Raw genomic sequence first — 27,097 nt, forward strand, 5'->3', positions numbered from 1 at the left:
CAAGATCTTCAAGCTGGGCTTTCTCTGCCATAAAAGGCTTGGGACCAGAATCAGGAATGGTCAGATATTTTTAAAGGGGCAAAGGTTATTTTTAACTTCTTTCAGCCTAGTGAATTTGTTTTCCCGGATTGCTCCTTTACCTATCTGAAAAAAGAATCTCAAAGGAATTGTTCCATTTTACTTGTCACAACCTCTAGAATCCTGAGCTAAGTCTGGTCTTGGAAATGATCCCATTACTTAGCAATAAGGGAGAGCGTGCAGAATCCAGAAGAAAGTCATACAAGTTAAATGATAGTGAAATACACTGATCATTTAATAGAGAGATGGAGTCAAAAGGGTATATTAATTACACAGGTCATAGTTGTGTAGAAGATAACTATGATAACTTGCCTAATATGAGAGAACAAAATGAAGTTAGCAAGGTTTTTTAGTAGCATTTTATGCTAGTCAATGAAAGATGTCACCTGGAGAGTCCGTTTTATGAAAAATAAGACTAATTTCTGGAAATGTGGAATGGAAGTAGACGATCTCTCGTTTTCTATGTCCCATTATATGAAAGGAGATATGATTCCAGTCCTGAGCCCTTACGACAGAGCCACGTGTTACTTTGTTGTCAATCTTTGGATAACCCCCTCTTTCCTTTTTCTTCAGATTGCAACGTGCTCAGATGACAATACAATGAAAATCTGGCGACTGAATAGAAGTCTCGAGGAGAAACCAGAAGGAGACAAGTCTTCCATACTGGGTTGGGCCTCTCAGAAGAAAAAGCAGGAGAGAGAAAGCCTGGGTAAGAATCCCATGCATTTTTTTGAGCACTCTGTGATTTGATTGGTCTGATCCTATAGTACAGAGTAATAAGCTTGATTGAGTTTTTGTATGTTTTAAAAGGAAGGAACCAGTCTGATGACTTTTATTCTTTTCAATCTTTTCTGAACACTATATTGAAGGCACCAGACGTTGGAATATAATGATGGATTTACTGCACAAGTTTTTCTTGAGTCCATACGTTGTGTAAAGCATTATTCTTATGGCTGGGAACTCAGCAATGAACCAGAGTCAAAATTCCCAAGGATGTGATTGGAGCTGAGAGAGACAACAAACAAAATAAGTAAAATAAATAGAATGTCAAGTAATAGTAAGTAAGTAAAAGGAAAGCAAGGAAGAGAATGAGTATTTGTTCCTGGATTGAGAATGCATAGTAAGGGAATCAGGGTAAAAGCAGGAAGCTATTAAGAGAGACATTGAAATAATTCAGGAAATGATGGTGACTTGAACCAGAGCGGTAGCAGAAAATATGGTGGTAAGGCACCCAGTTCTAGGTGTATTTACAAGATAGAACCAGCTGGCTGGGAGAGCAGCTGGCTCCAGTATTTTGGGCTTAAGCAGCTAGAAGAATGGGCTTGCCATCAACCTACTGTATATACTCAAGTATAAGCTGACCTGAGTGTCAACCGAGGCACCTAATTTTACCACAAAACTGCATTAAAATGTGTTGGAAAACTCAGCTTCTACACAAGTCTATACGGTAGATCAGTATGACTGCTGGCGGAACCAGTTTGAAAGGGCACAACTAAAGTGTTCCATTTGAGTATATTGTATCATTAGATTATTAGCTATCTAAATAGGAGATGTTAGGGAGGTGGTTTGATACTTAATTCTGCATTTCAGAGCCAGAGTTAATAAATGTGGGAGTCTTCATCATATAAGTGAAAGTAACTAGATTAAAAAAAATAGGCCTGTGGTCTGATGTTTCACGATTAAAGGGGTAAAGAATACTAGTATGCTGGTACAGATAGGAACTGAAAACACAGGGAATCCAGGACAGATGATCCCTCAGGACCAGTGGTGAGTGTTGATACTGGGAGGGTGGAGGGAGAGTGAGGTAGAAAGGGGGAACCGATCACAAGGATCTATACATAATCCTCTCCCTGGGGGATGGACAACAGAAAAGTGGGTGAAAGGAGCTGTCAGGCAGTATAAAACGTGACAAAATAATTATAAATGATTAAGGGCTCATGAGGAAGAGGGGACAGGAAGGGAGGGGGGAAATGAGCAGCTGATACCAAGAGCTCAAGTAGAAAACAAATGTTTTGAGAATGATGATGACAAATGTGCTTGACACAATGGGTGTATGTATGGATTGTGTACAACACCCCAATAAAATGATTTTTTAAAAAGAATACTTGTACAGAATGAACGAACCAGCATAACCAGGTGGGCTTGCTATCCAAAACCAAGTAAATAAAGCATTTAAATGAGAAAGAGGCATGAATTTGGGCATGTGTGCAGATAATCAAATCAAATGAGAGCTGAAAATTGACCTTTGGATTTGTAGTGCGGGGGTTATTTGATGGTGTTGCCACTGCGTTGGTGAAATGGCGGTAGCCTGCTGGCCGTAGTTTAGCAGGATGAGGGAAGGGAACCTAGAAACCACACGCATAGACTGTAGGCTGCTTTTTTGAGACATTTTGCTGTAACATGATGGAGAAAAAGTACAGTGGTAGCTGGAGGAAAGAGGCTGAAGTTTTATTTTGTTTTGTTGGTGTTTTGGTTTTATTTTTGTTTTCTTAAATGGAAATACAGCATTTTGTATGTGAGTAGAAGAATCCATTAGAGAGAGGAAAAATTAATGCAAGGAAATTTGCCAGCATAATGTCCTCAAATAAGCAAGAGAGGATGCTTTCTAATACACATGGGTAAGGTCAGGCCATTGCCAGGGGCGAAGATACTTCATCTTTAATAATTGGACAGAAGGCAAAGTAAACAGGAATGAATGCAGGTAGGAGGCTAAATGGAGTGGGCAAACGTATTCCTTAGTTTATGGTGGCTTTTCTGTTTTCTCAGTGAAATTTATCAGATGAGAATAAGAATGAGACATGAGATGATAGAGGTTGAGGAGAGAAGAAAGTTTGAAATAAGGGAAAAGTAAATAAACCAATAAATCATGAACAGAACCAAGCATTGATCCAGCTAAAGGACCCCAATGTTCTTAATAGGACAATATGGACCTGAAAAACAAGTTTAGAGATTCATTTTTATTTTATTAGTCCTAAAGTTAAGCAACTGGTTCTTTAAGTTTGAATTAGATAAATAGTAGTCCCTAAATCTTTTCCTTAGATCAACCACTTAGAAATCTTTTAGCTAGTTTTTTTATAGAGATGTTTATTGCCAAATTATATTCATGCAATTATATCTTTTATCTTAGAATACAGCATAGTCTATTGACTTCCTTTTGAGATATATGAGGATTTTTTAGTAGCTTTATTGAGATATATTCATGTACCATAGAATTGACTCACAAAGTATCCGATTAAGTGGTTTTTAGTATATTCAAAGAGTTGTGATACCACTACTACAACTAATTTTAGAATATTTTCGACACTGTAGATGAGGCTTCCAATTTCTGTACATCTTCACTAACATTTTTTGTCCGTCTTTTTTTGTGTGTGTGTGTGTCCGTCTTTTTTATTACAGTCATCCTCCTAGTGGGTATGAGTGGTATCTGATTATGGTTTTGATTTGCATTTCCCTAGTGGCTGATGAAGTTCAGCATTAGTTTATGAGGTTATTGGTAATTGACATATATTAGGAGAACCTATTTTTCACTTGGATTGTCATTTTATCACTGAGTTCTACGATTTCTTTGTATTTTAAGACATGAAGTCCTTTGCTATGTAAACCACGCATACAAGGAGCTTTCAAAATGCAAAAATTTTATTATCTTCTCTAATGGAAGATATGTTTATTGAGGTACAATTTACATACAGTAAAATTTACAATTTCATGTTGGAGTTGAAAAATTCAGTCATTCAACCACCACTCACAAGGTGTAGCTGAGTGCCTTCACTTTCCAAATCCTCCATGCCCCACTTCCACTGTTCCATCAAAAGGGTAAAATTTGGCCATTTCAATGATCATAATATAAAAACCAAATTGTAAGCATATGAAACAAAATGTTTTTTTAGCTCAATTATTTTTCTAAAGTTTTCATTTATTTTGTCACATCTGAAGAATAAACATGATGTAGAAAAGTAGGCTGAAAGGACTTCATTGGACAGTGAGATGTTTTATACTGATTGCTAGCCTATTGCGCTGCCTTATTAAAAAGTTGTATGTTGGCCTACCACCACTTGTCTGTCAGTTTGTCATACTATGATGGCTTGTGAAACTGGAAGCTACATCATTGATATTTCACATGCCAGCAGGGTCACCCAAAGTGAACAAATTTCAGGGAGCTTCCAGACTAAAAGCAACTATGACGAAGGAATCTTTTGCCCAATTTGTAGGAAGTAGCCACTGAGTACCTTATGTGCAGAGCATCTAAACATTGTCAGATACTTAAAGACAATGAGCAGAAACAGCACATTGTCAGAAATCATGCCACAGGTTGGGCCCATCAGGTCGAATGTGAATGAAGAGGAGCTGACCATGGCCACACGGATAGAGAAGAGTACTCAAGCCTTTGAGATCTTCATTTGCTGATGGGGCGCAACTCAAAAGGAGAAGAAATGGCTCTAGAAACTCACTGGAACTTGGAATGTAAAAATGAATCTAGAAAAAAAAGAAAGTTGTCCAAAATGAAATGGAACACAAAGATTGATACACTAGGCAGTAGTGAGCTGAGATGGACTGGCATTGACCATTTTTAATTAAAACAGTATGGTTTATTGTGTTGGAAATGTAATCAATAAGAATGGCAATGCATTTATGGTCAAAAAAGACACACAGAGCCGTAATAGGATCATATATGAGCTGCCTTCGGGGAAATGCAGTCATTACAGCTATTATTCAATCACTAATGCTAATGTTGAAGAAATTGAAGAATTCTACCATATGTCTTCAGTCAGAAATTGATCAAACATGGAATCAAGGTACATTGATAATTATTGGCAATTGGAGTGGAAGAATTGGACACGAAAGAAACAACAGAAGTTGAAAAATATGGTCTGCACTGGAAACTGCACTGGAAATCACATGTATGGTTTTGCAAGACCGTGGACTTCTCCAGGTGAAATACACAGAAATCAGATTGACTACATTGTGGGAAGAGAGGATGGAGAAATCTGATGTCAGTTAAAACAAGGCCAGGGGCTGACTGGAACATACCTTCAATTACCTGTAAGTTCAGGTTGGAACTGAAGAAAATTAAAACAAGTCCACAAGAGCCAAAATATGATCTTGAGTCTGTCCCCCCTGAATTTTGAGACGATCTCTCAAGAACAGATTTGCTGCATTGAACACTAATGACAAAACCTGATGAGCCGTGGGAGGACATCAAGAATATCATTCATGAAGAAAGTAAAGATCAAAGTGGATGTCAGAAAAGACTCTGAAACTCGTCACTGTAGAGTAGCTAAGGCACGTGGAAGAAAGTAAGGAGCCAAATAAGTGAACAAAATTTCAAAGGGCGGCTTGAGAAAAATATCAAATATTAAAATGAAATATGAAAAAAACCTAGAGTTGCAAAACCACATTAAGAAGCACACGCTCAACATAGTTTAAACCGAAAGAACTCAAGGAAAAAAAGAAAAAAGATCTCAAGGTGTAGTCCTGCAAGAATCTCTGGGCAAACTATTGAATAATGCAGGAAGCAGCGAGAGAAGATGGAGAGAACACGCAGGCTCACGGTGCCTCTTTTAGGTTCTTTTCCCCAGTTGGCATTCCGCCGTTTCAGGAGGTAGAATATAAGCAAGAACCAGTGGCACTGAAGGTAGGAGTGCACGCTGCACGGAAAGCATCCACGAACACAAGGCTCAAGGAACTGATGGAATACCAACTGATGCTGAAGCACTGAAAGCACACACTCGTCTGTGCTAGACACTCGTCAGTGGAAGACAGCTGCTTGGCCAACTGACTGGAAGAGATGCATATGTGTACCCATTCCAAAAAAATGACACAATAGAATATGTAAATTATGTAATAAGATCATTAATATCATGCAAGTCAAATTTTATTGAGAAGATCACCCAACAACACTTGCAGCCATACATTGACAGGGAGCTGCCAGAGGTTCCGGCTGGATTCAGAAGTGGATGTGGAACAAGGGATATCATTCCTGATGTCAAATAGCTCTTGGCTGAAAGTAGAAAATAGCAAAAAGATGCTTACGTGGGTTTCATTGGCTATGCCGTGGCTTTCGACTGTGGATCAGAGCAAGCTGGAGAGCCTTGAGAAGAATGGGAATCCTAGAACACTTCATTGTGTTCATGAGGAACCTGTACATGGATCAAGAGGCAGTTGTGTAAACAGAACTAAAGAATATGCATGGTTTAAAATCAGGAGAAGTTTATGTCAGGATTGTATCCTCTCACCATATTTATTCAATCTGTATGCTGAGCAAATCAGAAAAACTGAATGATATGAAGAAGACTGCCATCAGGGTTGGAAGAAGACTTATTAACAATCTGCAACATGCAGCTGACACAACCCTGTTTGTGGAAAGTGAGAAGGACTTGAAGCGCTTGCTGACCATGTAAAGAAAGCAAGTAGCTTCACCATTAGACCAACAGATAACTTCGTGATACATGGACTCAAGGATTTTGTTTGGCTTGGGTCCATAATCAATGTTCATAGAAGCAGCAATCAACAGATGAAATGACAAGTTGCATTGAGCAAATGTGCTACACATGACATCTTTAGAGTATTGAAAAACAAGGATGGTACTTTGAGGACTCAGGTGAGCCTGACCCAAGCCATGGTATTTTTTTCTTGTGTGTATTTGTTAGGTATAGCTGGATTTGATTGTCTATTGATCAAATCTTTTTTTAAAAACATTTTATTAGGGGCTCATACAACTCTTATCACAATCCATACATGCATCAATTATGTAAAGCACATCTGTACATTCATTGCCCTCATCATTTTAAAAACATTTGCTCTCCACTTAAGCCCCTGGCATCAGGTCCTCTTTTTTTCCCCCCTCCCTCTCCACTCCTGCCAAGCCATGGTATTTTTAATGGCCCCAGATACATGTGACAGTTGGAACTCCGGGTAAGAAAGAAGAGGTCCATTTAAACTGTGCTGGCAAAGAGTAGTGAGAGTGCCATGGACTGCCACAAGGACTCACGAATCTGTCTGGGAAGAAGTTTGATTGAGTGCTCTTTAGAGGCAGCGATGCTTGAGACATCTTACATACTTTGGTCATGTCGTCAGGAGAGAGCAGTCCCTGGAGAAGGACATCATGCTTGGTAAAGTATAGGGGCAGAGAAAAAGAGGAAGGCCGCAACAACGTAGAAGGACACAGTGGCTGCAAAAAATGACTCAAGCATAGAAATAATTCTGAGTATGGCACAAGACCTCGCAATATTTTATTCTCTTGTGCACAGCAGAGTCACTGTTGGTCAGAACCGACCGATAGCACTGAACACAACGGCAGCTCAAGGAACTCTGATGATATAGGTCATCCGCTGAACTGATAACCAATCACAAGGCCATCAATTCAAACCCACCAGCTGTTCTGGAGAAACATGAGGCTTTCTGCTCCTGTAAAGATTTAAAGTCTCAGAAAACCCAAAGGAGCAATGCTACTCAGTCTTCCAAGGTTACTCTGAATTGGAGTCAACTCCGTGGCTGCCGGTTGGGTTTGCCTCTATGGTGGTCAGGCTGAGTGAGGGTGGGCCAGATAGCAAACTTGGTGGAAAGAGAAGCTATACCACATTTTGTTAATAAGCATTTTGTTTCAGATTCTTCAGGGAATTCAAGCAATTTAGCCATTCATTTATGAGACTACAAATGACATAGAGGGCTACTGACTACAAGGTTAACAGTTCTAACCCATCTCTTGCTTTTCAGAAGAAATATTTGACTATCTGCTCCCTGTAAAGATTTACACTCAAGGAAGGCTAGTGGCCTAGCGGTTATGCTTTGGGCTGCTATCCAAAAGATTGAAACTCATAAATATAAAGGGACAGTTCTATTCTGTCCTATAGTTCGCAATAAGTCGGAATAGATTTGATGTCAGTGGATTTGGTTCATGTAGTAATCAAGGGATGACCATGGAGCTTCATCTTAGTCATATAGAAAGAGTGATTATTTTCCTGAATCTTCAGAATCACCAAAAAAAAAAAATGAGATTTAAAGATGGCCATTGCTTAGTTGTCCAAGTTGCCTTAAAACAGTTTTAAAGTGGCTCACTATCAAATTTCAGACTAGAGCATTGATAGAAAAACGTCTGGAAATAATGTAAATGAATCCCATGGAATTCTTCATAGTGCCAACTCAGCTATAGGACAATGCTGTGATAGAGATTCCTACAGCTATTTGATATCTTCCTCTCAAAAATTCATCCCTACTGCCATGAAGGGAAAGGAAAGCCCTCTCATATATGTATGCATCGTCTCACACTGAAATAGACCTTCGTCTATTTGGGGGAAAGACATCGTTCAGGCATCAGCCATGAAGATAGAGCAAAGTAGGGCCCTGCTGCCAGAAAGCAAAATTCCATGGTCTTTTAGTCTATTTTTCTTTGACTTTCAAAGCCCACTTTGGGTATACATACACACACTGCTGAGCATAAGTAAAATCAATATTGCCACTAGGGTTCCAGGTCATACATGCACTGGTTCATTCCACTGAAGGTGTGTAAAAACACGTCTCTGCGAGCAGTAGATGTCTGCAGACAAGTTCTCTTAGTAATATTCTTGTATTCAACTCATGTTCTGAAACAGAGTTAGACCTGTTTTATACTTAGGTGGGCATACTCTTGAAGGCTGTGTTTCCTTTTCTGTAGCCCTTCCCCCAAAATTCTACTCTCTGATCTATACCATGTTAAACTAGCAGTTTTGACATCCTTGAAGATGATGTCGAGTTGCATTGCTTTTTAATTTTCTTTGAGTTTGGTGACCAACAAAAAGAGGAGTTAAAGGACAAGATCAGGACTGTAGGGTGGAAAGGCTAAAGGTAAAGTTTCCCAACAAAATCTCCATGGCACAGTCCTTGCTACCCCCCCGCCCCCCGGAAGAGCAAGCAGGTGCATCGTCATGATAAAACAATAACTTAGCAAAACTTTTCCTGACTCAGCTTTCCTAGGCCCTCACGATTGCCTACTTCCCTTGAGAAAATATCAAGATTACAGCTTTGAAACCCTAAAACAGTTGCCATAACCGTCTGAGCTAACTTCTCTGCCTTGAATTTAACTGCTCAGCACATCCATTAGAATCCACTGTTATGATTGGACCCCCTTCTTTTTAAAGGCACCCTAGTGAGACGAAGAAGTGTACCACTAAGAGAGAGTTTATCTGCAGTCCCCGCTACTTTGAAGTAAACCTGTCTATGTATGAACTGGAATGCTAGCAGCAATACTTTTTGACTTAACCTTATACTTTTCTCTCAAGTTTAAGTTATTTTTGTCTCCTTTTTTATTCATAGAAATTATTTTTTAAATAACCAGAGCTTTACTGTCACACATTTTGATTTCTTGTGTGCGTGTGTGTGTGTTTTAATATTTGGTTGGTGTAACACTGTTTAAAACATTTCACTTAATGTTCCATAGATTACCTAGCTATTCTCTTGTAGTTGGACATTCTGTTGGCAATATTTGATTAGAAGTTAGAATCCCCTCTTCCATTAAAGTAAGTTCCCCTCTTACATTAAAATAAGTTCTCAGAAGTAGAATTCTTATGTTAGTAACTTTAACTGTTTGAAGATTTTTTTAATTAAAAAAAAGCATGACTTTTTTAGCTGAGAATTTTAAATGTGTCATTCTTAGTTTTGGAAGCCAAATCACCAAAAATATTACGCATGTTAACTAAATCTTAGTAACATTTTGGTCAGTATTGAATACTATGGCTATTGTTATTTTTTTTAAAACCAATTTGGTATTGCATTGATTCCAACTGATGACAACCCCATGTGTGTCCGTGTAGAACTTGCTCCGTAAGGTTTTCCGTGACTGATTTGTTGGAAATATATCCCCAGGCTTCTTTGAGTGGACTCAGACCTGGATCCAGCCTTTCAGTTGGTGGCTGAGCCTGTTAATTGCTAGCACTACGCAGGACCTGAATTATCTCACTTAATTCTCAAAATAATTGAAACTGAAGCTCAGGGAGGTTAGACTTGCCAAAGATCACACCACTGTGAAGTGGTGATTAAGCCAAAATCTAAGCCCTTGCAGTCTAATTCTAAAGTACAGGCTGAAAACCATTCTGGAATATAGCAAAGTTCAAGTGAACCTCTGACCTGGAATTATGCCTAGATTTCCCCAGGAATCTAATCTCAAGAGTACCACAGCACAACACTCTTGACATGAGTGCGGGAGGCTAGTATAGTGCCCATTCAACCCTCTAAGCTGGCTCCTGCTAGCTACACCGCCATTTTGAAAATGGCGTGCCTCTACTTTCCCAGGCTTCTAATGGTTCCCGACCCTTCACTGATGTCCTGAGCCATGTAGCCTCTCTTCTGGCCCTTTGAGCATACCAACTGGAAAACTGGAAGTGCCAACACACTTTTTCCCTCTGCCCTACCTTTCCCAGCTAGCACCTGCTCTATCTATCCCTTATTCCTCTTTCAGAGTGTTATAGCCAGAGATCTCATGCCACTGTCCCAGCATGGTTCCTACCCTGGCTCTGCTTCAGAACTGTGGACGGAGCTTTGTGAACACTTTCATGTCCCCAGAGATGGGTTCAGTAGGTCTGGCTGGAGGCCAAGCACCTGCATTTTAATAAAGATTCAAGTAAGTCTGATATGCATTCAGGAGTGAGAACCTCTGGTCCAGGCATTCCTGAGTGACGAAGGTGATTGTCCTTATCATAAAGAGAAGAAATCTTACCTGTGTTAAGTAGCTTGCAACAGACAAGTCAGCAGGATGATTGTAAAGCTTGTTTCGTGACGCCTGGAGGTAAACATTGTGTAATAATTACTTGGTGGGGGCACCAGACCTAAAGATGAGTAAACTGTCATTCTTAGCCTCCAGGAGCTCCCTCTAGGCCAGGGAGCAGATTCAAAAATGTTCCTCCTGGCTGTGTGAACAGAGGCCTCTGGGAGAGGAAAGACGTTTGTGAATGCTTCACAACAGGCAGGGAGCCCTGTCTCCAGAACCTTGAAACATGAGGAGAATTGTTGCCTGGCAAAGAAAGGGCAGACTTGGCGAGCGACCCACACAAACAAAGGCAGACGTGACAGTGCACAGCGTGTTCAGGAAGCTGTGAGCAGTTCCTTGAACGGGAGCCTCACATAGCAAAGTAAGCAATAAGACAGAGGAAGTAGTGTGAGCGCAGGTGATAAACTTTTATAAAGACATTGATAATCATGACTGATTTTTAAACTCTCTATAACTCAAGTGAATGACTTTCAGGAAACCTCTAGGGCAGTGGCCCAGTCTGTTAGTGCCTGTGGGGAGGGTCAGTACAGAATGAGCCACTTAAGTTGACGACCTATTACTGATTGGCATGTCATACGTAAATTTGTAGGATGATGTAGTCACATGATAGCACTGTTGAAAGTAATTTGTTACGTTTATATATGAACATATGGAGCTTTAGTGGCATAGTGGTTTTTGTTGGGCTACTAACCACAAGGTCAGCAGTTCTAGACCACACCACCAGCCACTGCAGGAGAAAGATGGATTTCTATACTCATAAAGAGTTACAGGCTCCGAAACCCACCAGAGTTTCCACTGTGAGTTGGAACTGACATCAATGGCAGTGAGTTTCCTATGTATGAAGAAATAGGAAAAGATACACTCTTCAGAGGAAAGGAAAAATTGGGGGGGGGGGGTGTGTGTGCGTGCGTGCATGTCTGTGTGTATCTGTGTATTTTCTTGGTGTTCTTCTAAAGTATGGTATACGTACAACTTTGTGCTTCTAGGTTACCTGAGAAATTGTGGGCTGCAAGGGAGAAAAAACGTTTACTTTTCACCTTGTTCCCCTCTGTAATGTTTGAGTTGTTTACAATGAACTTACATTACTTTTGTAATTTGGCCTCCGTGGCCCGTTCCCTCCTTTATAGTGAGATTACCTGTTGACCGTTACTGAACTCTTCAGATGAGTACCACATGGCTCTCAGAGATTTGACCTGGCCCGCCTGCTCTTTCTTCTTCTCTCTTCCTGCCTTAGCATCTGTGTATTGACCCAGCCTAACTCTGTCCTTACTGTATAGTGGCGGTCAGCCCACACTGAGGAGTGAAGCAAAAGAACGCTTCCTTCCCTCCTGAGATACTAACATAGTCAGTCTCAAGAATGTGAGTGTGAGGGACAGGATTCTCTTGTTGGCTGGCTGCTCTAGCATAGCACTTTATGAAGACGTAATATAAAATGGGGATTTCCCCTTAATGATTGTTATTGAAAGTAGCATTGTGACTTTGGCTGTTTTTACACCATATGCTTAATGACAGACATTTAAGCAAAAGTCACCTTGTAAAATGTCTCCGTTCCCAGGCAAGACTGATCGAGTAGTGGAAACCCTTATAGTACCAGGTGGTTAAGTGACTGGATTGAGTACTTACTGTTAAAACTCTGATCCAGATAAAAGGAGGTTTTATTTTTCTATATCAGCCTTAATTCAGTTGCACCTGAATACAACTTAATAATTAGAATTCAATATCAGAGTCACAATTCAAAACCTTTGTGACTGACAAATAAATAGAAGGCCCTTGTTATTTGACAACAAGAGCATTTCAGAAATGTTGAGCTCAGAAGGAAATTGGGAAAATAGAGTGCCGCCTGTATTGGGGCCAAATGGGGAGATCCGGTAAAAACATGAGGTGTGTCGGGATTTGGCCAAAGTACACGATGAAGCTTATAAACAAAGGGACAACGCATAAGGTGTCCTAGCAAATAAACTTGGCGTGTTTTACTGAGAATAAGCACTTAGAAATTCGGAATGCTTCTTTAACTCGTGGTAAATAGTAGCAGTCTATAAATTAAGGTGGGAGCAATGTGTAACCATATAGCCTTAACAAATAATTGATCAAATTCTTGTGAAAATGAACATTTTTGCCATTTAACTGTCCTGGAAAACTGAGGTTAATGGGTTGTGTCCACGTTGCATAGTGAGTGACGGCCAGGTTTGCAAGCTGTCCATTTATTGCTCTTGGAGAGCCGCAGTGCTGTGCCACCTGCCTCAGCACTGCTCCAGGGCATGCACAGAGCTGTCACTGGCAGCACTGCTCACAGAGGCACACTAGCAACACCCTGAAGACTGTCTTAACTACCAAAGGTTCACGCTGTATCTCGGGGAACCACCTATATTTTAAAACATAAGACTATTTTGTAGCTGTTAAAAAGAATCCTGTAAGAGAAAACTCTTGATATTCAGAGCAGATCAGTAAGCACTATGTAGGGATCTCATTTTTTGTGTGGAACAGGTTTGGGTGTGTGATGGATGCCACACGCACAAGTCCAGGAAAATGCTAGTGATCATTCCAGTGTGCTTTTAACTTTCTCCTGTTTGTATTCTTCTGTACTTCCTATTTTGTTACAAGTATGAGGGGATACGAGAGACTCCTTAACCCCCACTCTCCCGAGCGCCCAAAATGGAAAAAAGCTCTGCTGGACATATCTTTCTTTTTAAAATTTTTTAATGGTTTTATTAGGGGCTCATATAACTCATCACAATCCATACATACATCAGTTGTGTAAAGCACATTTATACATTCATTGCCCTCATCATTTTCAAAACATTTGTTGTCCACCTAAGCCCCTGGCATCAACTCCTCATTTTCCCCTTCCCGCTCCCCCTCCCTCATGAACCCTTGATAATTTATAAATTATTATTTTGTCATCATCTTGCCCTGTCCGACGTCTCCCTTCACCCACTTTTCTGTTGTCCCTCCCCCTGGGAGATCACATGTAGATCTTGGAAATCGGTTCCCCCTTTCCAACCCACCCTCTCTCTACCCTCCCAGTATCACCACTCACACCACTGGTCCTGAAGGGATCATCCGTCCTGGATTCCCTGCCTTTCCAGTTCCTATCTGTACCAGTGTACATCCTCTGGTCTAGCCAGATTTGTAAGGTAGAATTGGAATCATGATAGTGAAATAGGAGGAAGCATTTAGGAACTAGAGGAAAGTTGTATTTCATTGTTGCTACATCTCACGCTAACTGGCTCATCTCCTCCCCAAGACGCTTCTGTATGGGGATGTCCAGTGGCGTACAAATGGACTTTGGGTCTCCACTCCGCACTCCACCCCTCATTCACTATGATAAGATTTTTTGTTCTGATGATACTTGATTCCTGTGACACTTCGTGATTGCACCGGCTGGTGTTGCTTCTGAGCTAAATGGCTGCTTGTTTACCTTCAAGCCTTTAAGATCCAAGACGCTATATCTTTTGATAGCCGGGCACCATCAGCTTTCTTCACCATATTTGCTTATGCACTCATTTTCTTCAGCGATCCTATCATGGAGGTGAGCACACAATGATACGATTTTTTTGTTCTTTGATGCCTGATAACTGATCCCTTCCGCACCTCGTGATCGCACAGGCTGATGTGCTTCTTACATGTGGGCTTTGTTGCTTCTGAACTACATGGCCGCTTGTTTGTTTACCTTCAAGCTTTTAAGACACCAGATACTATCTTTTGATAGCCGTGCACCATCAGCTTTCTTGACCACATTTGCTTATTCACCCGCTTTGTCTTCAGAGGTTGTGTCGGGAAGGTGAGCATCACAGAATGCCAATTTAATAGAATAAGTATTCTTGCATTGAGGGAGTACTTGAGTGGAGGCTCAATGTCCTTCTGCTACCTCAATACTAAACCTATAAATATATGCACATAGATCTATTTCCTCATCATCATATATAAATATATTTGCATATGTACAAGCCTTTATTTAGACCTCTATAAATGCTCTTTGCCTCCTAGATCTTTCCTCTATTTCCTTTGACTTTCTTCTTGTCCCACTATCATGCTCAGTCTTCATTTGGGTTTCAGTAATTCCTCTCGGTTACATTACCCTTGGTCACGCCCTACCAGGCCTCCTACACCCTCCTCACCACCTATTTGGATCACTTGTTCCCTTGTCCCTGGGTTTGTTAACACCACTACTTTTCCCCTGACCTCCCCTTCTCCCATGTTCCACTGGAACTGTTGGTCCCATTGTTTTCTCCTCCAGATTGTTCATCCAGCCTATCTTATTTAAACAGACCTGTGGAGATAATAGCATGCACAAAAACAAGACAGCAAAACCAAGCAACAATATATAACAAAACAACAACTATAACAAACCAATGACCAAAAAAAAAAAAGCAAGAAAGAAAAGCTTGTGGTTAGTTCAAGGAGTGTTTGTTGGCCTTTAGGTATGTTTTCTAGTCTAGTCTATTGGGGCAACACACCCTGGCCCAGAAGTCTACCTTCAGCATTCCCTGAGGACCTAGCCGCTCTATTCCTTTGCTGTTATGTTGCACCCCCTTAGTGTTTTGCCCCAGTGTGCCCCCTTAGTGTTTTGCCCCAGTGTGGCGGGATGAGATCAGGCACAATTCCTGCACTGTGTCTCTGGTGTTGTCCCCTGTAGGGCTATGGGTCAGTAAGAGACATAATGTCTCATAGTGGGGCCGGCCATGTGGTCCTCTCTATAGACTGGCTGCTCTAATCAGGAACATCATCCTCAAGGCCTTGTGGGCCAGGGCTGGGCATATCTTTTATAGTACACAGTTTTGCCCTGTAAGCGAGCATCAAGCAACTCGCTCTCAGTTAGTGCACCGAGTAGCGTCACCTGGGAAGGTTCTCTCTGGTCACAGTGAATTTTCTCATAAAAGCCGTTTCGCTCAAACCTGGTTTTGTGTGATGGCCAATTTAAGAGAACCATGTTGGCTGTGAAATGTTGTTTCCTGCTCAGGGAAAATGCTGCAGAAACTGCTGTGACGTGGAACACAGCATACAAGGACAGTGCTGGTGGGGTGGGAGTTTACGGGTGGTATTCTCATTTCCTAAAAGGTGAAATGCTGATTGGTGACAAACATTGTTCTGGACATCCATCAACTTCCCAAACAGATCGAAAATCTTTACTCATAGAGTTCACTCCATCAGGTCAGAAAGTTGTCAATCAGGCTTTCTGTTTAGAGCAGTGGTTCTCAACCTTCCTAGTGCCGCAACTCTTTCATACAGTTCCTCATGTGATGGTGACCCCCACCCATAAAATTATTTCTCTTGCGACTTCATAACTGTCATTTTGCTACTGTTATGAATTGTAATGTAAATATCCGATGCAGGATGTATTAGGTGACCCCTGTGAAAGGGTCGTTCGACCCATAAGGAGTCGAGAACCACTGATTTAGAGGTTCTGAAAGATAGTGTGACAGAGTGCCACAAAAAAAGGCCTGGTTTGATCCTGGATGCTTCCTCCCCCCCCCCCCCCCCACTACCATGATCCAAATTCTACCTTGCAGGACTGGATAGAGCAGAGGATGTACACTGGTGCAGATAGGAGCGGGAGGCACAGGGAATCCAGGGTGGACAATACCTTCAGGACCAGGGGTGTGAGGGGCGATACTGGGAGAGTAGAGGGTGAGTGGGTTGGAAAGGGGAAACTTATTATAAGGATCTATATGTGACCCCCTCCCTGGGGGACAGACAACAGAGAAGGGGGTGAAGTGAGTCGCCGGATAGGGCAAGATATGACAAAATAATAATCTATAAATTATCAAGGGCTCATGAGGGAGGGGGCAACGGGGAGGGAGGGGAAAAAAGAGGACCTGATGCAAAGGGCTTAAGTGGAGAGCAAATGCTTTGAAAATTATTAGGGCAAAGAATGTACAGATGTGCTTTATATAATTGATATATGTATGGATTGTGATAAGAGTTGTATGAGCCACTAATAAAATGTTTAAAAAAAAAAAGGCCTGGTTTGTGGCAGACGGGGCACTGGTTTTCCCACCACGACAATGCACCTGCTCATGCAGCCTTCTCAGTGTGCCAGTTTTTTGCAAAAAACAGCATGCCTCTCTAGTCCCATGCTCCTTACCTGACCTCACTCCAGGTGACTTCTTTTTGTTTCTGCAAATGATGAGGGATATATGAAAGGACAGTGATTGACGTAGACGTGAAGAAAAATGAGGGAGGTGCTGTCAACCATCCAAACAGATGAATTTGAAAAATGTTTCTAAGAATGGAATCACAGATTTGACAAATGTATTAAGTGTAATGGAGAGTACTTTGAAGGTTGTTTTGTAAAGAAATTCAAATACCTAGCTTTTTTTAGGGGGGGGAATTCTGGGTTTTGGGGGGTACTCCCTTGTATATTTCACATCAAGTGATTTTTCATTTCTAATTTTCATGACCCTCTTCTTTTTCAGTAACAGCAATGAGTAGCCAGAGTACTCCAGCCAAAGCCCCCCGGGTCAAGAGCAGTCCATTGGCTTCCTCACCCTCATCAGCAGCTTGTGCTCCAAGCTGTACCGGAGACCTCCCACTTCCTTCTAATACGCCCACGTTGTCTGCTAAAACCCCTCCTGCCATGGCCCATACTCCTACAAGCAGAGACTCCTTCTGTTCCATCTCACCCAAGCCATTGTCTCTCAAGATGTCGATTCGAAACTGGATGGCCCAAACACCTTTCTCATCTCCTCCTATCACTCCACCTGCTTCTGAGACCAAGATCCCATCTCCAAGAAAAGCCCTCATTCCTGTGAGTCAGAAATCGTCCCAGGCAGCGGCGTGCTCAGAGTCTAGAAACAGAGTCAAGAGGAGACTCGACTCGAGCTGCCTGGAAACTGTGAAACAAAAGTGTTTGAAGAGTTGCAGTTGTGTGACTGAGCTTGATGACAAAGCTGACGGGCTTCATGTGGATCTGTGCTGCCTGGCTGGTAACCAGGAAGACCTTGGTAAGAGCTTGGAAAGTCTTACCAAATCAAGCAGAGTTGAAGGAGCTAATATGAGCATCTCCCAGCCCCTTTCTCCTGCCAGTCCTTATGCTTCAGAAAGCTGTGGAGCACGTCCTCTTCCTTTGAGAGCTTGTGAAGAAGGATCTGAAGTCGTGGGCAAAGAGAATAGCTCTCCAGAGAATAAAAACTGGTTATTAGCCATGGCAGCCAAACGGAAGGCTGAGCTCTCATCTCCTAGTTCCAAGAGACAGAATGGAAAGACATCACCAAGCCCGGTAAGTCAGCATGGTAGTTGGAAGATAAATTCCTTACCTAGAAGCGGTCAGACACAGATCCTCTTCTCAGAATGATTTTTAAAAGCAAATCTCTCTCCTTAAGATTGCTAGATTTAGCACATAAAAATATAGGGTGATTATTACATGGGCCATGTTTAGTTATTTTCTACTAAATATTACCCAAAATTCAACTGTAACTGGGGAACCTATTTAATTCCTGCTGCTGGGTTCATACTCAGTCCTACTGCCTGATTTTCCCAGGCCTTCCTGAGACCCCAGGAGATCAATTTAAAAACAACTCCGCCTTTGTTAGTATGCCATCCCCTTTAAAAAATAATTTTCCCGCTTTCTGTTCTAGAAGATCTTAACCAGTATTGGTATCGATTCTTCTCTAAATGTTGGGTAGCATTCACTAGTGAAACCCTCTAGTCCTGGACCTTTTTTCAGTGGGAGGGCAGAGAATTTTTGATCACTAGGTGATTCTCTTCACTTCTTTATCGTCTTGTTGAGATTCTCTGTTGCCTTTTGAGTAGGCTGAGTGCTTCTAAGAATTTGCCCATTTTATGTAGCTTAGTTATCCTGTTTGTTACCATATAGTCACTTATAACATTCTGTCAAAATTCGGTTTATATTTCCATCGGGTCAATTGTCATAATGCCCTCTTTCATTTTTTATTTTAGTTATTTGCATCTTTTCTTAGTTGAGCTAATGGTTTTGCAATTTCACTGATTTTTAAATCTGTTTTGTTGATTCTATTTCTGTTTGTTCAATCCTGATCTGATCTTTGTTGTTTCCTTTCTTCTGATAGTTTTAGGCTTAATTTGCTCTTCTCTTCCGGTTGCTGGGATTTTTGAGTTAAGCTGTTAATTAAAATTTTTTCAGCTTTTTAAAATGTAGGCATTATTGCAAAGTTTCTTATTGGATTACTGCTTTTGCTGCATTTCTTTCATGATCCAGTTATAGTTTAATTGTGTTTAATTTCCCTATTTCTACATTTTCTAAGTTGTTTTTTGTTCCAATTTCTTACTGTTGTCATAAGAAAATTTTTTCAGTTGTTTAAAGTCTAGGACTTGCTTTGTCATTTAAAATGAGGGCTGTCGTATAGAATGCTTCGTATGCACTGGAGTAGAATACATATTGTGTGTCTGAGGAATTGGCGGTGTGGTGGTTATGACTTGGCTGCCACCTACAAGGTCAGCCGTTTCAAACTACAGCTGCTCCACGAGGGAAAGAAGTGGCTTTCAACGCCCGTCGAGAGACGGTCTTTGAAACCCTAAGGGCGGTTCTTCCCTGTCCTATAGGGTGGCTGACTTAGAATTGCCTCAATGACAGTGAGTTTGGTTTGTGGCATTTTATTACCACGATATAATGTCCATCTTACCGATTTCGATAGATTTTGTCTGGAAGCCTGTTTTAGAAGATATTAAGAGTGCCACCTCAACTCTTGGGTATTATTTGCATGGGATATGTTGTTCCATCCTTTTACTTTCAACCTGTTTGTGTCCTTGAATTTAAGGTTTGTTTCTTGTAAACATCATATACAAGGAGACTCCAAATATTTTGTGAAAAATAAAACTAAAAGATTATGGATGTTCCCATAAACTTTTTGAAGCTGCCTCATGGTTTGTGCCATACCTTCTTTATATAGATAAAGCTATTGTTCCTGGGGAAAATTCCAAAACACTTAAGTAGATTTACAGTTTGTAATTACAGTTTTTGATATTTTAAAATAAGGTGAAACAGCTTTATAAAAAGCAATTTAAGGGGTAATCAGTTTGCAGGTTAAGAGGAGATGGGTTAAGGAAGTCCTTGTAGTTAAGCCTAGTAGCTCTTGTTCTGTGTTACATAGAAGATTAGGAGGTGATTGAAATCGGATCCAAGAATCATGATCAGCAAGATCTTCCCCTTGGGCAGAAGCTAGATAACTTTGAGCCAGTCCCAGTTTAAGCCATGACCTCCATGTTTTATCGTGAAGTCTATCCCATACTCAAAAATGAAACTCACTACTCATAGCAATCCTGTCTTATAAGGAAAACCCTGTGCGTTTCCAAGGCTGTAACTCTCTACAGGAGTAGAAAGCCTCCTCTTTATCCTGTGGAGCAGCTGGTGGTTTTGAAATACAGACCTTGCAGTTAGCAGCCTAATGCATAACCACTATGTTACACATGGTTGTTTTTTGTTTTTTCAGTCAGAATTTTTTTCTTTTTAATCATTTTATTAGGGGCTCATACAACTCTTTTCACAATCCATACATACATCAATTGTGTAAAGCACATCTATACATTCATTTCCCTGATCTTTCTCAAAACATTTGCTCTCCACTTAAGCCCTTTGCATCAACTCATTTTCCCCCCACTCCCTCTCTTTCATGAGCCTTTGATAACTTATAAAATATTATTTTGTCATATCTTTCCCTGTCCGCCGTATCCCTTCACCCACTTTTCTGCTGTCCGTCCCCCAGGGAGGAGGTCACATGTAGATCCTTGTAATCGGTTCCCTCTTTCCAGCCCATTCTCCCTCTACCCTCCCAGTATTGCCACTCACACCCCTGGTCCTGAAGGGATCATCTGCCCTGGATTCCCTGATTACACATTGTTTTAAGGTCTACTGAGAACATGAATTCCAACAAAGACCCTTACCACTACAGAAAAGGGGGCCGAGCAACACAGAAGGAAGTCTTTCTTCTATCTACGGTTCATCTACTCATTGCTCCTGGTCCAAACAAAGCCCCTCTATGTAGGGTCACTGTGAGTTGAAATCGGTGTGTTTGGATTTGGTGTTTTGGTCTGAGCTATGTATTAGCAGAAAAGCAATTTAAACGAAAATTTATTTTCACTAATGTGTAAGTTTTTGAAATTTTTAAAAAGGGTATTGTGCTAGTCTAACTTGTGTTTTGAAAGGAAAATATCTCAAATAATTTTTTTCTTTATGTGAACACCAGCCAACACACATTTTGGTGCCTCAAATGTTAGACTTGTTTCTGGGTACTGTGTATAGTCGTGGGTAAGCTGAGTTTTTCAGCACATTTTTAATGCCGTTGAGTGGTAAGATTTGGTGCCTCGGCCAATATATTCAGGTCAGCTTATATGCAAGTATATACAGTATATTGACCTGCTGATTCCAAAAGTGGCACCCGTTTCCCCTGCCAGCTCGAGTTTTTGAAAGATAGCACATAATGCCATATACTTGTCTTTACTCTGCTCACCAATAAAAAATCAGGATATTTTAATATTATATCAGCCCTGAGATAGAGCACATGCGCACTGGCTTTATTTAAAGTAGCTTCTCTCGAACCAAGTATTCAGGTCAAGTTATACTTCCCATAATGTCCTTTGATCTAAAGATACATTTGAACAGTGCAAATTACATGAACTTGGCATTTTCCCCAAGTGTCACTTCACCTTTATTAGTAACTGAAAAGCAGGCAGTTCCAATTTATTATCTTTAAAAGGGGCCATAAATAAGAGTTACTGTACCTTAAATAAATGTTCTAAAACCCCAAATGAGTCGGTCAGAGTTCAGACTTCTCTTTATGAGAATTAAAATGTCCCAGTCTGGTTATAACATGGCACAGCTCTCCTCCTGTGCACAGAAACTCTTCAAGGAGAAGTTAGAATTTTTCTTATAAAGAAGCTTGGGGTCAGCCTCACCTGAAACATTCAACATGAATTATCTATTGACTTCTAGATATTAGAATGTATTCTGAAATGTGTTTTTTTAATAATCATTTTATTGGGGGCTCATACAATTCTTATCACAATCCATACATCCATCCATTGGGTCAAGAACATACGTACACTTGTTGCCATCATCATTCTCAAAACATTTGCCTTCTACTTGAGCCCTTAATATCTGCTGCTCATTTACCCTCTCCCTCCCTACTCCCCCTACCTCATTCATATATTATTATTATTTTGTCATATGTTACACTGTCTGACATCTTCCCCCCCCCCCACCGCCGCCCTCTTCTCTGCTGTCCCTCCCCTAGGGAGGAGGCTATATGTAGATTCTTGTAATCAGTTCCCCCTTTCCACCTCACCCTCCCCCCACCCTCCAGGTATCACCACTGGTCCTGGAGGAGTCATCTTCCCTGGATTCCCTGTGTTTCCAGTTGCTATCTGTGCCTATGTACTTCCTCTGGTCTAGGCAGATTTGTGAGGTAGAACACAGCAATGAGAATTGCTCTGAGGTCTTGCATTTTCCAGCACTGTATACTGCCCTCACCATCCACAGATGTGCCTTTTGGTTTTCTTTTTTTATTTTCTGCTCTTCCCAAGCTTTTGCAGTATCCAACTTGTAGTCTCCATATATATTACACAGCCTCCGGTACCAAAATGAAAAATCCATTGCCATCAAATCGATTCTAACTCACAGTAATGCTACAGGACAGAGAAGAACTGCCCTTTTGGGTTTCCAAACCTTTAAATCTTTTTCAAGGCTGCAGAGTGACTGGTGGGTTCGAACCACTGACCTTACAATTGGCAGCACAATGCATAACCAACTAGCCACCATGACTCTCCATATACAACTGCTCTTAGAAGTCCCTTAATACCTCATTCTTTTTCCAATACTTACCTTTTTTGTCTTATGCTGGAATTTGTAGGTCCAGATTCTTCTCATATTTAAAACTAGGATGATAAGTTAGTATAACTTAATAGCTGAAAATAGAGTGGAGCTCCCTATGTAAGAAACCACAGCTGGTGTGGTCTCCCCGATGCTGTCTTCTGACTCAGCACTCCAAATAATGCCAGGAAGAGGCCTAACGGCTAAGACACCGAGGACAGTTTGTTGTGTTGGGCTGTGTAATAATGTAGACTTTTCTGAAAGAGAGTAATAGCTGCCATTTGAATTCCTAGCTCATTTATAAATGTCAGAAACACTTCCATTTACTTCAAAGAGTTGGTTGTAGCCCTGTAGTTCCACTGGGAGACTTAACTTGTAAATATGTTTTGTTCACATTGAAAAATCTATGCCTTTATGCTGTTATTCATTTTTATTATATTCAGTATATATCCACCCAAAAGAGACATTCCCGTAAAGATAATTGAGACTGAAAGCTGACTGAAAGCTGGGCATCCTCATTAAAATACCCTCTTAGTGATAACTTGCTGTGCTAACAGTTGAACTTTTTCCTTGTTAATCCCTGAAATCTGAACTTTGTTCTTCCAGGTCACTGTGACTCCCTGCACAATGAGAAAGATCTGTACCTACTTCCATCGAAAGTCCCAAGACGACTTCAGTGGTCGCCCTGAACAGTCCGCCTAACTGTAGATTCGAATGTGAGTGTAGATTCGAATGTGAAGTAAATGGCTCACTACAATACAATGAGAAATATATTAAATACCAGGCGACTGTATACTATAGTCTTTATATAAGCTACTCTCTTTTATTTTTAGAGAAAATTCTTTGAACTTGGAAATTCTCCTAGTCTGAATCTATTACCATATTATTTAGGCAGCGTCCTTGGGGTGAATGCTCTATCCAAATTTCCTAAAGTAAAATTTTATCACTAACATTTTCAGTGAATTAGTCATTGTCTTTTTAAAGAATTCATCTTCTCTACAATCCCAACTCATGGAGGCAAAAAAGACATGTGTTTCTTGTCACTCTGAAGCTTTCTGTGTCGGTGAGAAATGTCTGCCAGCCGCAGCAGTAGACCTGTTGTGTGTAAACCCTCTACCTAAACTCCCTGCTTCTAGTCTGCCTTACCTACCTGTAACGTTATTTGAAATATATAATCTTTTCACTCAACTTTTGTGGCTTTTGGTTTTTCTTTGTCTGGTATTATGTAAGATGATATTCAGACAGGCACTTTTGTACTGATTCAATAGAAGGTACAGTCTGTTGAGTTCTCTTTATTTTAAAACCAGCGATAGATGTCATCCCTTGAAGAAATGAGAACAACAATGGGAACATTGTTCATCTTCGTTTCACCAAATATAGGTATTCTTTAGTATTCCTGTGTGAGGTTTAATATCTCCATCTTTTTAGCAAGCAGTTATCAACCCAACATCCCTTTCTGTGTTGGGAGTTAAGACTTTTCAACATTTGCTAGTGGAAGATGTATATGAAATCAATAGTCACGCAGTGAAACTGGGCCTCAAATCACCTGTCATATTCAGTTCTGAGTCTGCAACTTTAAAAAAATAAATAAGCTATCAGATTTTAATAAGTAGTGATTTCTTTATTAAAATAAGAAAACTAAATGAAAATCTAAAACATGGAAAATGTCTTTCTCAACTTGATGCCTTAATTGTAAAAAATTTTTATAATGACCCTGAAACTCCACCCTTCCCCCAAAAAAGAATCATTACATTTCCACTAGTTATTGAATGACAGGAGTGTATAAATTGTTTCTTAATGTGCAAAATACTTCGAAGACCCTTCCCCTTAGCAGTTATGTGTTAAGCACCTCGTAATGAGCCCCATTGTTTACTGTTTCTCTCCATTTTAACTTCATGGAAGTAAGCTCCTTCTACTCTTTACTTGAAGGGAGGGAAGAGTCCCTTTCCACCCATGAAACTGGATTTGTTTTATTCATGTCCTTGAGAGTTGCACAGACTTCTCTTTCCTTATTGTCATAATTTTAAAATCTGTTCTAAATGAACACTCTTTAATTCCTTGGATTATTTGAAGGTGTGCTTGTAACGACTGTTAGGGTTCTAGAGTCAGTAAGACCTCAGTTCTTGGCTTCGCACGGTGAAAGAAGTCACGCAGAAGCCCGTTTTGAAATCCAGGTGGGTTTTTATGAAGGACGGGACAAGTTCAGGTTTGTCGGTCTCAAAGGGGTTCACAGCTGGGCTGAACAACCACATGAAAAGGAGCACCCACGCGTGTGGATCTTGGTGGCAGAATCCACAGAGACCAGAAAAAGCACAAGAACCCCAGAACAGTTCTCAACCTTCCTCGTGATGCAACCCTTTTAATACAGTTCCTCATTGTGGTGGTGACCCCAACCATAAAATTTTTGTTGCTACTTCATAACTGTAATTTTGCTACTGTTATGAATCAATGTAAATATCGATAAGCAGGATGTAGTAGGCAACCCCTATAAACGGGTCGTGTGACCCACAGGTAGAGAATCCACTGCCCTAGAGGCTAAGTAAGACAGCATGTGAGCCAAGGGGCTTTGAGCCCCAAGTAGGCCTGGAGCAGGTGCATGTGCACCCACACAGAGGGAGGGAAACTCTCCCCATCTACCTCTAACCAGGAGCAGGGTAAGAGAGCATCACAGAGTGTGCTCCCTGCCCTTATTCTAGCCCACCCCCACCCCCACTCCCAGTTCAGGGAAGGCGGGGTTGATGGTATTGGTTGACCCCATTGGCTGAATTAGGCTCACCTGGGTTCTGTCTTAGCCTGGGCCTAGTTTGGTCCACCCAGGTGTACCTGGCTCCGGGGGCTTGAGTACCAGCATGCTCAGTTTGGGGTCTTCATAGGTGTCTAATGGTTGCCTGATTTCTTTCCAACCTCCTCTATGGGGGCCTTTGCAGGCGTGGGAGGGACAACCCCTGCCCCTAAGCTAGCTATCTCGCAGGACCAGATCTGCAAAGGACAATTTAGCATAAATTCTCCCTAGTTTCTATTCCAAGCAAAAAGGCAAAAGACTTAAGATTTGCTGTTTGTAAAATAAAGCATGCCATAACATTACCTGGGTATTAACTGACTCTGATCCCCTAAGGAAACTTCCAAAAGTTTGTGGTTGAAAAAGTCCTCTTGCCGCATTCATTCCCTTTTTCCACGAACAATACCTGTCAGTGATGCCATTTCTCTTGCTTTGAAAAGCAACTGGGGGAAATAATCTATGAAGAATAGACTACAGTGATGCATTTGGTGCTTGTCTCCCTACCGCATCTGCTGGCTGCTGGGTGTAGCGTGTCCCCTAGGTGCCAAAGGTCGAATGTAGTGAGAGGATAATTACCCCTGCCTGTGTCAGTGTCAGACTTTGGACTGATCCTGAATAATAAAGCAGTTAAACTTATCTGATATCCTTTTCGGGAGCTTTTTCATATTAACCCAGAAGAAGTCTACACATAAGATTGATAGTAGTAATCAAGAATCTCTTCCTTGTTCATTGAGGAAATTTTATTCCCAAGAATATAATCAGTATACGCTTAAGCGTTTTTAATGCATCTTTGCTTAGTCAGACCTCGGGCGCTTAAGATGGCTTAGATTGATGAAAGAGGGTGTGGTGAAGGCCTTCTTTCTCTAAACAAGTATTTCCAGCCCAAGCTTTTCCATTTGAATACACTCCAAGTACATTTGTGAGGCTGCAGTATTCGAATTTCCTTTCGGGGTGTTTTAGCACAGGCCCTTTATGTTTGTGAGGTTGGCTGTACTCCCCGAAAATGCCTCTCAAGGTCGGGCTGCACATTTATCTGATGGCTAACCAAGACCATTGATAACGAGCCATGCTCCCAGCCTTTAGAGCTCAAGTGCACTAAGACCTTTGAACGCCCTGTACAGGAGGGGTTTGTTTTGTTTTGTTTTTTCATAAGTCATTTTACTGGGGGCTTTACACAGCGCTTGTAACAATCCATAAAGCAATTGTATCAAACACATTTGTACATATGTTGCCAACATTATTTTCAAAATATTTTGGTATCAGCTCTTCTTTTTCCCCTTCCTCCCCCACCCTTGTGAACTCTTGATAAATTGTAGATTATTATTATTTTTATACACCATCTGCTGTCTTCCTTCACCCACATTTCTGTTGTTTGTCCCCAGGCGGGGGGTGGGGTGTATATGAGTTTTAGTTTTTGTCTTTAATGGCAACAATAGAAATAACTGGTGACAACTAGGAGGGTGTGTGTTGCTTTAAACCCCAGCTTGAAATTAGCCTATGGCCTTGATCTTCCTCGGGTCACATTAGCAGCTCACCAAATGCCCTGGAGAACCTATCCCAGTAGATCTACTGCAGTTCTGATTTGTGATGCCCATATCCTTGTCCTAGCAGTCTGAAATCCTTTCGCACTGCTCGGGAAAGCACAGTGAATCAGATCTACAGTGTGGAAGGGCAGCCTTTTACTTGGGGGTGGGAGTTAGGGAGCCCTTTAGTCAGTGTC

General features: G+C 41.0%; 1 protein-coding gene across 1 annotated transcript in view; it reads left to right on the forward strand.

Moving 5' to 3' along the window:
• Window positions 1-23,788, forward strand: part of DTL (denticleless E3 ubiquitin protein ligase adapter) — a 58,485-nt gene extending 34,697 nt beyond the window's left edge. The window contains exons 13-15 of the mRNA XM_075530099.1: window positions 652-787; window positions 17,233-18,035; window positions 23,205-23,788. Of these exons, the coding sequence (XP_075386214.1) occupies window positions 652-787; window positions 17,233-18,035; window positions 23,205-23,300 (1,035 nt within the window). The 3' untranslated portion in view covers window positions 23,301-23,788. The remainder of the gene's footprint in view (window positions 1-651; window positions 788-17,232; window positions 18,036-23,204) is intronic.
• The last annotated feature ends 3,309 nt before the right edge of the window (window positions 23,789-27,097 follow it).

The sequence above is a fragment of the Tenrec ecaudatus genome, chromosome 1, assembly GCF_050624435.1.
Source record: "Tenrec ecaudatus isolate mTenEca1 chromosome 1, mTenEca1.hap1, whole genome shotgun sequence".
Taxonomy (NCBI): Eukaryota; Metazoa; Chordata; class Mammalia; order Afrosoricida; family Tenrecidae; genus Tenrec; species Tenrec ecaudatus.